Raw genomic sequence first — 14,859 nt, forward strand, 5'->3', positions numbered from 1 at the left:
AATTTAGCAAATCTAAACTTAATGAGGAAGATCTGGTTGCCAAAGCATGCTATAGCATGTCAATTTGCTAAGAAGTCCTTTTCATTGGTTCATTAGAATGTCTTAAATTAGATTAGATATACTGTTCTAGATAAGAGCACAGCACACTATCTTAGATTTCATAGTCAACAATAGCTTGAGGTTGAGATATGTATAGTCTGTAGAAAAAAAAAAAAGTCGAATCTTGAGGTGATTTTAGTCGTACTGAAAATTTGAGGCTAAACAATCTGTTTGACAGTTGTTGTTGGTGCTAATAGTGGGTATGATGTTTGATTTAAAGAAAGCAGAAAGGAGATTGGTTGCTATCAGGTCTCCATAGAAGCTTGTAGTGAGGTGGGTGTTCACTTTTGTTAAATTAAAGAGATCTCATTTCAAGTGTATTTAAAAATGAATTTATTTTTTTGTCATTCATTCACGCTAAATCATATCTATTTTGAATTTATTATATATATAAATACTGGATATGTCAGTCTCACATAAACACACATTACTGTAAGTAAATAGCCAAGTTTATAACCTTATTATTCTGTTAACCCAGTTCTCCCCCGCCTCTCTCTCTCTTCACATATGTCATGCACGTAGGCACATCACAGGTGAATTGGTAGAAAATTAGAATGTCAGATAAAATGTCATATGGTATTCATTTCAACCTTCTGCGCTCAAAGTTCAGATCCTACCAAATTTAACTTTGCCTTCAGAGTCAGTAGATATAGTACTAGTGGATCACTCTCTCTCTCTCTCCCTCTCCCTCTCTCTCTCTCTCTCTCTCTCTCTCTTGCACACACATACACAGAAGAAGAAGAATTAGACTAACAAAGGGATGGGTCCCAAAACGTTTAGATATCTAATACATACTGTCTGTCTTGACAAGTGCTATCTTAAGGTAGGTTCTCTGGGTACTGCACCAACCCATCATCATCATCATCATCATCGTCTTTTAACATCCATTCTCCATGCTGGCATGGGTTGGATGGTTTGATGGGAGTTGGCCAGCTGGGCTCCATTTTTCTGTTTTTGCATGCTTTCTACAGCTGGATGCCCTTCCTAACTCTAATCACTTTACAGTGTGTACTGGATGCTTTTATGTGGTACTGGCACAGGCACTTTTATATGGCACCAGCACCCATAAGTCCACAAGACTAGGTTCTCTTGGCTGAGAGTGGGATGTAGATCAATACCTTTTCTACATCAAGCAGGACCATCTTCCTGAAGGTATCAGTGATTTGTATGGTTTCCTATTTACTAGGATCTTGGTCTTTGCTAAATTAATTCTCAGCCCTTGCTTTCACACCTGAAATTTCTTCTAGTTCTGATAGTGATTCAACAATAAGAACCAAATCATCAGCATAGAGGAGCTCTCAAGGGTAGTCTGCCTTAAATTCTTCTGTTATGGTCTGGAGTAATATGATAAACAAGAGTTGGCTGAGAATGGAACCCTGGTGAACTCCTACCTGTACACTAAATTCCTTGCTATACTCATTACTGACTTTCACCTTACTGACAGCATCCCTGTCCATGGCTTGTACAGCCTTCACCAACCACTCATCTATCCATACCTCTTACATTGCTCACATAATAACGGAGCAGAGCACCCTGTCAAAAGCTTTCTTCAAATCAACAAAACCCAAATACAGGGGTGTATTTTTGGCCAAGTAGTTTTTCTGTAGCTTCCTCACTAGAAAGATAGCATCAGTAGTGCTTCTTCCTGGTACAAGACTCAACTGTATCTCATCTTGGATAGCACATGAAAAAAACTGGCCCTGTGTCAGTTATGATGCTGAGAATTCCAGTTGATCCGATCAACAGAACAACCTGCTTGTGCTATTAATGTGCAAGTGGCTGAGCACTCCACAGACACGCGTACCCTTAACATAGTTCCCAGAGAGATACAGCATGACACAGAAAGTGACTAGGCTGACCCTTTGAAATGCAGGTACTACTCATTTTTGCCAGCTGAGTGAACTGGAGCAATGTGAAATAAAGTATCTTGCTCAAGGATACAATCAGCCACCAGGAATCAAACTCACAACCTTATGATCATCGAGATGAATACCCTAACCACTAAGCCATGCACTTTCAGGAAGCATATATCTACTACTTATGTGGAAATCTGTGGGTGTGTTTGTTTGTGGCATTGTTATCTAACTCCTCCGACATTGTTTTAGCAATTTTGATGAAACTTGACATGTGAGGTAATGTCTGGAGAACTAGCGACAGACTTAGATTGTTGAAAAAATCGATAATAGGGCCCCTGGAAGGGATTTTTATATTTACTACATATAACTAATCTATTATTTTTAAACATCCAAGGGAAATAACCCATTCGCTCCTGAAAGGGATCCTTATATATAGCCAAGGGAAATAACCCATTCATGTTCCTAAATTATTTCATATAAATAAAATTGAGTATGCTTATTTCTTAGTATTTGAACTATATGAGTTATTTTCGCAATTTATCCAGTACAACACTTAAACAAGTAAATAGTATTTTCCTAAACAAAAGATCTACTTATTTCAGTTAGTAACTTATTCATGAATATACCAACACTAGTGCCACTGAGGGTAATATTCTCTGCGAACTTACAAAAGCTTTTTTCAGAGTTATTTACTTTGAATTGTTATTATCCCATATCTGATCAGCCTGTTATTACGTAACATGATTCATGATTATAGTATACATACCTTATTAGAATTTCTTCCTAAGTTCTATATACTCAGGGGACGTATTAAAGCCCTTTTCGGGGCTACTTTAGTTGAATTCTCACTATCGGGTAATTTTATGTTATTACATAACTGACTTCACAATTTGGGTATTCATAACTTATTGGGAATTCCTAAAAACAAGATCCTGTGTAAGACAGTTTAGTATTCTATTTTAGTATTAATAAATGCATAAAAACTGTTTTAAGGGCTACATACTTTGTATTGTTGTTACTAGACTATCAAAACAATTATGAGAACAGAACCAAGGGATAAGCCCCGCTTTCCCAGGAATTACCGGTCGCATCATCTAGTATATATATATATATATATATATATATAATTAAAATTAATATAGGGTGAGAAAAATTATAGAAATTTTTTCTACCAGTGGCCAAGTACGTATACAAAGTCAATAGACGTATTTTTCATATAAAAATTTTGTGTACATTTAAGTATAAATAGGCAAGCCTTAACAGGTTGCCTAACATACTAGAAAGAACAGTCAAACAGTCCAAACCACAGTTAAGAGCAATTTCAAAGGGAATGAAAAATACTTAAATGTACACTAAATTTATATATATATATATATATATATATATATATACACACACACACGCACAAATATAAAGGTACTAGCAGAAATACCCGGTGTTGCCCGGGTTAAAGAGAATAATGAAATCTAAAAACGCCGTCTAGACTACGCATCATCTTTATATATAGAGATGTATATACACACACGCACCCAAACACACGTATATATATGTATATCAATATAAATATATGAAAGTCAATGAGGTTTCGTAAAAGAAGGTGATCATGTACATACTTTCTTGCTGTTGTGATTATAACACCTCATTGTAAACTATGTTCCTTGTTTTCCCTTGTGGAGCATATACAAATAGGTTTTTTGTTGCTGCCCACTCTTGAGCAGCCAACATACAGTTGTCCATGTGAGAAGCAGGGCTCTTCCAAGAGAAGACCAGCTACAGACAGTGTTTGACCCTGATATTTGTTTATGGACATGGCAAAAGTCACACGAAGGGGGAATTGTAGTCTTCTGAATGTAAAAGGAATGTCTGCTCCTGATAGAGTAAGAGGAATTCTTGGAATAAAGACGTCATCCCCTTTTGCACATCCAGAAAGAATGGTAGCCTCGATAACGTGTGACATCATTTTCTAAATAATGCTCATCTGTTATGTTCTGGTTAAAATTTCATCAACATCAAAACTATATGAATTTTCATGGGAGTTATGGCCGTTATGCAAAGAATATAATTTCCAAATTTCATAAAGATCCATTCAGTACTTTTGACGTAGTTTTGGATAAGAAAACAAATGACTAATGTGTGTGTTTGTGTGTATGTGTGTGTGATGGGTGTATATATGTATAGATATCTGTATGCATGTATATATGTGTACATATTACATGTACATCTATATATATATACATCTACACATATGTATACATATACATGTATGTATAGATCTATATATATATACATATACGTGTACATCTATATGTATACATATACATCTCTATCTCTCTCTCTTTCTCTCTCTCTCTTTCTCTCTCTCTCTGAAAGTATCTGTCATTACAGTATCGAAATGGTGTACATATACATCTCTCTCTCTCTTTCTCTCTTTCTCTCTCTGTGAAAGTATCTGTCACTACAGTATCGAAATGTGATTGTTTCAGTTAGTGGAATAGTTTCATTTTTAAAGTGAAAGTATTTGACATGAGTGTTTTTGTTTCACTTTTGACACGTAATACTTAAATAGTGGAGGAGATATTATGTTGCCGTGTGCTCGAACTCTGCAAGAAGTTAATAATTTTTTTTTTACTAAAACACAACTGGAACCCTAAGTAAGGCATGTGTAAAATTTGAATGAAATTGGTTGCGTAGTTCTCGAGTTTTAGGGATTCACACAGACAGACAGACACGTTCTCATTTTTATATATATAGATTATGCATTTATATTTTCAATTCAATGTATGTAATTTTTCTTTTTTTTTTTTAATTTATATATATATTTTGATGAGATTATTTATCTGGATTACAAAGGGTCATGCTCCAGTTTTAGTGAAAAAATTTTTTTTCTTTTATGCCTATTTTAGAAAAGATTCTGAAAACCTTGGTCAAAAGTGGAAGCGTGGAGTCCCTATTGAAGTCTTGCCAGTTGCTTATCGACCAGTAAAACTAAAAATTGAAGCTATGCTAGGTGGAGTGGCTAAACTACGAATGGCTGAGCACAAAGCTGTAAGTATTTATGATTTGTGTATGTAAAATGTGTAAATAGTTTACTATGGTTGTGTGGTAAGAAGCTTGCTTCCTAATCACATGGTTCCAGATTCAGTTCCACTGTGTGGCACCTTGGGCAAGTGTCTTCTACTATGGCCTTAGGCTGACCAACGCCTTGTGAGTAGATTTGGTAGATGAAAATTCAAACAAGCCCATTGTGTATGTGGATATCATCATCATCATCATCGTTTAACGTCTGCTTTCCATGCTAGCATGGGTTGGACTATTTGACTAAGGACTGGTGAACCGGATGGCTGCACCAGTCTCCAATCTGATCTGGCAGAGTTTCTACAGCTGGATGCCCTTCCTAACGCCAACCACTCGGAGAGTGTAGTGGGTGGTTTTATGTGCCACCAGCACAAGTGCTAGTAAGGCGACACTGGTAACGAGCATGCTCAAATGGTGCTATTTACGTACCACTAGCACAGAAGCCTGACAGCTGCTGTTAGTGCTCCACTGGCACAGGTGCCAGTCATCGAATATGGTTCAATTACGATTTCGATTTCACTTGCCCCAACAGGTCTTCGCAGAGTTTAGTGTCCAATGAAGGAGAGGTTGGCATGGGTGCCAGTCGTCAAATTTGGTTCGATTTCGTTTTTACTTGCCTCAACAGGTCTTCGCAAGCAGAGTTTAGTGTCCAATGAAGTAAAGATGTGAGTAAGTGAGCTGGCTACACTTCTGTCAGAGGCCACAGATTATACTCTCACTTGGCTTGCCGGGTCTTCTCACGTACTGCATATTTCCAAAGGTCCCGGTCACTAGTCATTGCCTCGGTGAGGCCTAAAGTTCGAAGGTCATGCTTCACCACCTCATCCCAGGTCTTCCTGGGTCTACTTCTTCTACAGGTTCTGGATGTTGAGTCTCATGGAGGTGATGACAAGTCACCAAGACCTTTTGGCAATTTTCCTTGCTTGAGAAGATACATGAAGCTAAGTGAAATCATAGTTGTAACCAGTGCTGGTGACACGTAAAAGACACCTGGTACACTCTATGGGTGGTTGGCATTAGGAAGGGCATCCAGCCATAGAAACCAAGCCAAAACCGACTGGAGCCTGGTGCAGCTCTCCGGCTTACCAGTTCCAGTCAAACCATTTAACCCATGCCAGCATGGAAAATGAATGCTAAATGACGATGATGATGATAATTGAAGGTCCTCCTAAGCATGGTATTTTGTAAGAAATATAGCCACGGAAAGGGTAAAACATTTATGTATTTATATTTTTCTATTGCAGGGCCCAATTGTTACTGATAATGGTAATTTTGTCCTTGATTGGCTATTTGAAGAACACGCTGACTGGGTAGAGGTGAATACTGCAATTAAATTGATTCCAGGTAAATCTAATTTCGACATGCACCTTTCTAAAATACATCCAGTAATTACATTCCATTTTGTTTGTTGGTGGTGGTGTGTTGTTCAACCACCCCAGACAAACTCCGATCAAGCAGATATTATTATCAGAGATTTTCCAGCCATGACCACACAATCTTTATTTAGGGGTATGTCTTGGCAAGAAATTTGGTTGTTATTTCCTTCTGGATGAGCTACCATGGTGGGTCAATTATATTTGCTTTGTAGTTGGGCAAAATGCTTTTCATTTGTCTTTATACTCTGGGTTTAAATTCCACTGAGGTTGATAAAATAAGTACCAGTTGGGCACCAGGATTGATGTAACTGACTAGCTCCCCACCCCCTGTAAAATTGTTGGCCTTGTGCCAAAACTTGAAACCAATATTTCTTTGTAGCTAGAAATATGTATTGTAATATTAGTTATAAACGTATATAACAGTTGTTTGAGCTGAAATCTGTAGGAGTTCAAGGTTTAACGCTTTAGCATTTAAACCAACCAGATCTAGCCTCTCACACCTATCCTATGATGTCTTTCTAAGAATAAACAATGTGAATAAATAAGTATTACTTTTCACAGACAAATTAGGGTTATATAAATCCTATGAGGAAGAGCTCGGTTTTATTTTTGCTAGTAAAGTTAATAAACCAAGCAGAAGGATGGTTTTATCAAAGACAATAATCACTCTACTGTTTGCATCAGTGGGTGCCAGGGTGATGGTAATGGTTATTATTTACTCAGATTATTGTTTTCAAGGTTGTACAAAGCACTTAGGTTTTCCTTGTGGAACTGATAGAAGACCTCATGCAAAACAAGGAAAAGCTGCTTAACCCTTTTGATACCAACCCGGCTGAAACTACTTCTGGCTCTGTAGTACAAATGTCTTGTTTTTAAAAATTCTGAATTAAAATCTTCCACCAAACCTTAGTCACAATTTATGTTCCTAATACTAACTTAATGATAGCTAAGTTATTTGATTCAATTCTTTGTTATATTTAAAATTAATTGAAAGAAACACAGAGCATCTCAACAGAAATATGGTAACAAAAGGTTTCATGGAGAGGCGAAAATAGGCCAAAAGAATTCAAGAGACATTCAAAAGGTAGTCTCTTGATCAGTGGTTTCCAACCAGGATCCATGTGACCCTTGGGGGATCCATGTAAGATTTTGATGCTAAAATCTATGTGCAATAAATTGGTTATACTTCTACAATACACAAAATATTTTAACAATTTTTTAATACAATTTCTAATAATATTTAATCCAAAAAATATAATAGGATTTGTGTAAAGTGGTTGGCACCAGGAAAAGCATCCTGCCATAGAAACCAAGCCAAAACAGTCAATGGGACCTGGTTGCAGGCCTTGGCCTTGCCAGTTCCTGTCAAGCTGTCCAGCACATGCTAGCATTGGAAAACCGATGTTAAAATGTTGATGACGGTGATTGATGATGATCAAATGGTTATGAGTGTACAACCGAACAAAATGGGAATCATTGGGGTCAATAGGTACAAAATGGTTGAGAATCACTACACTAGATGAAGGTCAGAGTATGATAACCAGAAACTAGCCTATGCAGATGTGGGATGTCACGTGCCAAGTCCAACCCCTAAAATACTTATCATTTTGTGCAAAAATTAACTCTTTAGGAAATGTTAGGAATGAGTTGTGTTCAAGCAGTTGTATTGTTGTGTAGAAATATAATTTAATTTGCACAAACAATTCTGTAAACAGACTTACACAAACTGTTGAATGGGTTCAAGGGAATAGATGAAACCTTTATTAAATCCTTTTAACCCTTCAGTATTTAAACCAGCTATATCCGGCCAAAATATTTTATCAGTTTTATGTTCAAACTAATCAGATCTGGCCTATTATATTTACCTTACAGTATTATTCTAGAAATATGCGTACGAACAACCATGCTACATGGCAGTGAAACATGGGCTGTAACTGCTGAGGACATACGTAAGCTCGCAAGGAATGAAGCCAGTATGCTCCGTTGGATGTGTAATGTCAATGTGAATACCCGTCAGAGTGTAAGTATCTTGAGAGAAAAGCTGAACATTAGAAGCATCAGTTGTGGCGTGCAAGAGAGACGATTGCGCTGGTATGGACATGTGGTGAGAATGGAGGAGGATAGCTGCGTGAAAAAGTGCCACACCCTAACAGTTGAGGGAACCCGTGGAAGAGGTAGGCCCAGGAAGACCTGGGCTGAGGTGGTGAGGCAAGACCTTCGTACATTGGGCCTCACCGAGGCGATGACTACGGACCGAGACCTTTGGAAATGGGCTGTGCGTGAGAAGACCCGGCAAGCCAAGTAAGATCGTTGCCAGTGCCCCTGGACTGGTTCTTGTGCGGGTGGCACATGAGATGCACCATTTTGAGCGTGGCCGTTGCCAGTACCGCCTGACTGGCTCCTGTAGGATTTTCGAGCGAGATCGTTGCCAGTGCCCCTGGACTGGCTTGTGCGGGTGGCACATAAAAGACACCATTTCGAGCGTGGCCGTTTTCGTGCGGGTGACACGTAAAAGCACCCACTACACTCTCTGAGTGGTTGGCGTTAGGAAGGGCATCCAGCTGTAGAAACTCTGCCAAATCAGACTGGAGCCTGGTGTTGCCATCCGGTTTCACCAGTCCTCAGTCAAATCGTCCAACCCATGCTAGCATGGAAAGCGGACGTTAAACGATGATGATGACGATGATGATGATGTCATTGAAAGCTCAAAGTTACAAGATAATGCGTGACTAATTCAAATGAATGTGAAGAAATCAGCATTGCATTTGACAGAGTTGTCTGAATGCTAAAGGGTTAATGATTTAATATGGTAGGGACATTCTAAGTGAGCAAAAAGTCAAACTTTGATTATGGATGAGTCGAAAGAGTTCAGTAAATCCAGATATTGGCAGATAACTGGATTTGATTGTTATACCACTGCTCCTACCACATTTGATACAGTCTATCTATCCATCCATCCATCCACTTCTCTGCTCATTATTTCTGGAAGGATTGCAGGAGTAAAATCCTCAAGGTGCTTTCTCTATAACTACTATGAAAAGCAACTATCATTTACACTGAGCGAGATCGTTGCCAGTGCAGGTGGCACATAAAACACACCATTTCGAGCGTGGCCGTCGCCAGTTCCACCTGACTGGCCCTTGTGCCGGTGGCACGTAAAACACCCACTACACTCTCGGAGTGGTTGGCGTTAGGAAGGGCATCCAGCTGTAGAAACTTTGCCAAATTAGATTGGAGCCTGGTGTCACCTCCTGGTCCACCAGTCCTTGGTTAAATCGTCCAACCCATGCTAGCATGGAAAGTGGACGTTAAACGATGATGATGATGAATCCCAAGTGTAACCAACTGAGACTGTGGATATTATCCAACTATGTTGTTCTAGCTCCACTCTTAGGGCTTCCTCCAGTTGGCTCAACTTGAAGAAATCCATTTTGTGGTCCTTTCCTGCAATAGTTTAACCTCATGTCTCTAGTACCAGAGCAGTGACCTTTTAATGCAGAGGAGTGGTTTGACCTGGGATAACTCGTTGAATCTCCAGGCTGTATACCGTGTAGAGTAACGTTACTTAAGAAACCCTGTTTAGGCCATTAATATTCACTCGTACTCTTTCAGTCATTACCAAACATTCATAACCATGAAGATAAGCATAGAAATCGAATTGAAGATGTTTGCAGTTTTGTTATTTACACTTCTTTTTTATTTATTTTCTGTTGTCTTTCAGGTGTTGTCGAAACTGGTCTGTTCTTGAATATGGCGAAAGTAGCATATTTTGGCAATGCTGACGGCACAGTAAAAGTACGCAAAGCACCTGGTGTGCAGAATTGCTGCTAATATGTAGTCTATTCTGTCAAATTGAAGCTAGCGGTTCTAATAAAAAGGAAAAGAAGGAAAGAAAAATAGCCTCAAAATCTCCATATTACCATACCCTCAACATTTTTATTTATTTTTTTAATTGTAAAATTTAGTGAAATTTTATGAATAATCATATTCATTTACATTTCATCTTTTCTTTCTTTCTCAGTTATATACATTAATAATCTACTTCTTCATAATGTTTATATTGTCTAAAACTACTTTTATATCTGTGTCTGGCTATATTGATATAACAAGGCATGTTTCTCAGCCTGTTAATGATAAGCTTTTATTATCTTATGAGAATGCCCTCCCCATTCTTTCTCCTCTCTACCCCTGACTGCCACTATAGCCTTATTAGGCATTTTCCCCTCATAAACACCACTATCAAAGCTACAATTAGTAGAATATTTTTGTTTTTAAAAAAAAAACTAATTATATCCTGTACAAACAGCCCTCATATTAACCTGTCCTCCTCCCATGATAGTTACATTCATGGCTTATCCTATAGACTATCGTGGCTACAAAATATCATTTTGGCTTGATCTGCTGCATTCTTTCCCAGCTAGCCTTTTATTTAATGACCAGTAGGTTGGCAGAATCAGGAGAGCATCAGACAAAATTCCTGCAATATTTAGTTTGCAGCTCTTTACATTCTGAGTTCAAATCCTGTCAAGGCCAGTTTTGCTTTGTATCCTTCCAGGGTCAATAAAATTAAAGTTATCATTTGAATATTGAGATCGATTTAATATTCATATAATAGAGATGTTTTGTGTGTTGTTAACATGAGAGTTTTGGCCCTATCTATTGAAATCCAATCAGAATCAATTTAACTTTTCATTCCTCTAGGGTTAGTAAATGAGGTAGCAGTAATATACAGGAGGGGTTGATTCAGTCAACACTGCTTATTGTGTGCATGGACGTCCAGGTGTGGTGGTTGAGTTTAAATCTATCATCATTGTTTGTTTGTCAGGTACCTGCTCAGCTTTGTGAAATTTGTTACCAAGAAAATTGTTTAGTTAGTAACTGTCTAAATTGTATATAGTTGCATGAAGTGTATTGTGAATGTGTCGAGTCAGTTTTTTTTATAGTCTTTTAAATACATACAATGGAATAGATTTTTGTTTAAAGACATGTTTACAATGTGAATGTCTGTGTTAAATTTATGGAGCCATTAATTTTTAAAAAGTTTTATAGATGTTTCATAGCTGACGTCTTAAATCTGGACCAATTAATTGATCATGAATAATTTTAAAATGTTATGCATAGTTGCTCAAAATAGTTTTTAAAAAGATATATGTATGCCCAAATTTAATGAAGCAGTTGCTTGGTTGGTTACTATGTTGTAGAAAAGTTTGTGTTTAATTAACACCATGACTAGTTAGCTTATAAAAATGTTTGAATCTATTGAAAGTGTTTTTTTTTTTCTGTTTTTGTATGTTCACTATCATAACCTTTATTCTTCACCCAAGACATTGAAACTTTGATCATGCTGTCTTTTCTGTCTTTATTGAGATTACATTAGATAATGTCTCTTTTCCTTTTTTAGATAAATTTTGCTGCTGTTTCTAACAGGTTGAGTAACTATGATGAGGCTCTCCTGTTAGTCACAATGTTGTTGCTGTTTAGCTCTAAGTTATCCTTGATTGAACAGGCCTATGTTCAAAGGCATTCCAATCATAATCATCCCTGTCTCTTTTTTTCTTTTTATCCCCTAAATGGAGATTTGGTTGCTGTTTCTAGCAAGTCAAGTAACCATGTAGAGGCTGTCTCACTGATTGCAGTTGGATTTTTTTAGTATGGCCGAAGATCTTTCTCTGCATGTCTTCTAGCAGGTTGTAGCTAGACGTCTTCAGTCAAATAGCACAATGCTATCATCCATCATGTTCTTCAGTAATTAAAATTATTAATATTTGATTTGTGCTTCACTTCTCATAACTCTAGTTTTTTGGTTTTCTCTGTAAATTTTCTTGTGCCATACAACAATGAAAATTCCCTAAATGTTTACTTCATCAGAATTATCTCTTTACATGACTTTTTAAACATTTTGTTCAGAAAGTACTTTCATTTCTTTTCCTTGTCAGACATAAAGGGGGAAAAAAAAAAATTGTGTACTTCGTTATTTCTGCGTGTGTGTGATTATCGGTAGTATGTATTTTAAGTATTAACTATGGTTTTGTTTATCTCTAAGTGTGTGATTAAGAACAACTTTAAATAAAATAACATTACTTAAGTTAATCTTGTCTTGTTTTTAATTAAAAATTATCTTAAGCAATATTTTCATCTCATTTAGGTATTCTACGTTAATGTGTTTAATCTAGTAGATAAATTTATAAAGTTGTCATATCTATGAGGCTGTTCTTTATTTCTATTAATTTTTAAAATATTTATCATTTACAATAGTCATGTAAAGCTCCTTTCTAGCTTCAAGAGTAAAGAAGAACAATTTTGGCATGCTTCTCATTTTTCTCTGGTAGTACCAATACAATTCTGCACTACAGTTTTCCATGAACTTTTAAATTTTGGATCAGATCCAAGCATGTGAGGTTGTACATTACCTGTAGATGAAAGAAGTCAAAATTCAAGGAAATATGAAGTGGATAACATTAATGTTTAAAAAAATATTAGAATTCTCATAGTCACTTTAAAACTATTTAGTTATCCAATAGATTTTCTTTATCTGGTCAACATACACTACTGCAAGTCTTTTTCTGACACAGTAATGTTTGTTAGTAATTTTTTTTTTCCTAGTAGTTTAGCATAGGAAGTGAAGTACTTCCTAATCTCTTTTTAGAACCTGACGAACTAGTGAATTTCACAGACCAACAACTTGGCCTGAATAGGCACTCAAAGGCTGGGTGTTAGGTTAAGTGTAGTTTTGTTACGCAATGAAAATGAGGAGTTACATTCAATTTTCTTTGTCATTGTTCCTGTTTGATTCCATAAACTTTTATATGTATTCTTTTATATCTTAACTCTTCATACATGCATTATATGTATGCACATGGATGTGTGTTTGTATATATATATATATATATATATATGTACACACACATAGACCTATACACATATATATGGCTGTATACATATATATAGATATATACATGTGTGTGTGTGTGTGTATATATATATATATATACACACACATATACATATGCATACATATATAGTTATCTGTATATGAAAATACATATGTGTGTGTATGTGTGCATATGCTGTCAAATGTCCCTCAAAAAAGAAATCATCTAGCAGAATAATAAAATTTCCCAAAACATTGTGTACAACCAAAGGCCAATATGTCTCAAAATTCTATATAAATAAAACAGACTCTGGTTAAATTAAAGTTGTTTGTAATTTTTTTTTTTGTTAGTTTCCTTTGAATTATTTGCAGTAATTGATCTTGATCCTTATTTTGATGCATTTTCTTAAACTACGTTGAACTAATGATGGCTAACAATTACTTAGTGAGTTAATCTCCCAATAAGCCTAATCTGTAATCTAGTTTTTATTACCAAGTATAACCTGACATAAGTTGCGGCGCAATGGCCCAGTGGTTAGGGCAGCGGACTCGCGGTCATAGGATCGCGATTTCGATTCCCAGACCAGGCGTTGTGAGTGTTTATTGAGCAAAAACACTTAAAGCTCCAAGAGGCTCCAGCAGGGGATGGTTGGCGAACCCTGCTGTACTCTTTCACTACAACTTTCTCTCACTTTTGCTTCCTGTTTCTGTTGTACCTGTAATTCAAAACGCCAGCCTTGTCACACTGTGTCACGCTGAATATCCCCGAGAACTACATTAAGAGTACACGTGTCTGTGGAGTGCTCAGCCACTTGCATGTTAGTTTCACGAGCAGGCTGTTCTGTTGATCAGATCAACTGGAACCCTCGTTGTCGTAAGCGACGGAGTGCCAACAACATAACCTGACATCACTGCTGACACAGAAAGTAAATATTCATGTGCACATGTGTATGTACATATATATCTAAATAATAACAATCGTATTGATGACAGTTGTAAACAGTATTTACAACAACATGTGTGGCAAAGTACTTGAGTCTGGGTGATTGATAACATCTCAAATAAGGCTGTCAGCAAGATATGGTGCAGTCCTCAGTGTAGGCACAATGAAAGGTAAGCTCTGGTGAGATTGTGGAGATGCTTCAGTGGTTGTGTGCAAGAGATATGATGGAAAGGATCCTCAGCCAAAACAATCACAGTCAAAAAGCAGCAATACAAATTCTTCTGGGCTAGTAACAGTGATGGTAGAAAAGGTGTAGCCATATTGTTTGCTGAGAAATGGATAGATAGAGCAATTGAAGTAAAGTGAGGGATAGGATAATTCGGACAAGAGTACTAAGAGAACAGCAACATTTATCTTCGCACACAATCTACAATCAGGATTGACTGATGAACAGAAGTATTGTTTCTATGAGGCCTTTCTGTGGGCTTCATCAACACCAATTATGACTTCCTTATTGTGATTAGTGACTTTAACAGGCATGTTGGTCAAACCACGATGGTTTCCAGAGAAGTTTAAATCCTCCTGGAGTTCTGTGAAGCAACTGATCTCTAACAGTTTACTGCACATACTTCAAGAAAT

At 37.0% G+C, this 14,859-nt stretch overlaps 1 protein-coding gene across 3 annotated transcripts in view; it reads left to right on the forward strand.

The window, feature by feature from the left end:
* LOC106878906 (ribose-5-phosphate isomerase) overlaps window positions 1-13,596 on the forward strand; it is a 206,431-nt gene extending 192,835 nt beyond the window's left edge. For all 3 annotated transcript variants that reach the window (XM_089365889.1, XM_089365888.1, XM_014928254.3), the window contains 3 exons: window positions 4,859-5,000; window positions 6,275-6,374; window positions 10,128-13,596. In XM_089365889.1, coding sequence (XP_089222015.1) covers window positions 4,859-5,000; window positions 6,275-6,374; window positions 10,128-10,237 — 352 coding nt within the window. In that variant the 3' untranslated portion in view covers window positions 10,238-13,596. The remainder of the gene's footprint in view (window positions 1-4,858; window positions 5,001-6,274; window positions 6,375-10,127) is intronic.
* The last annotated feature ends 1,263 nt before the right edge of the window (window positions 13,597-14,859 follow it).

The sequence above is a fragment of the Octopus bimaculoides genome, chromosome 18, assembly GCF_046866305.1.
Source record: "Octopus bimaculoides isolate indiv1 chromosome 18, ASM4686630v1, whole genome shotgun sequence".
NCBI lineage: Eukaryota > Metazoa > Mollusca > Cephalopoda > Octopoda > Octopodidae > Octopus > Octopus bimaculoides.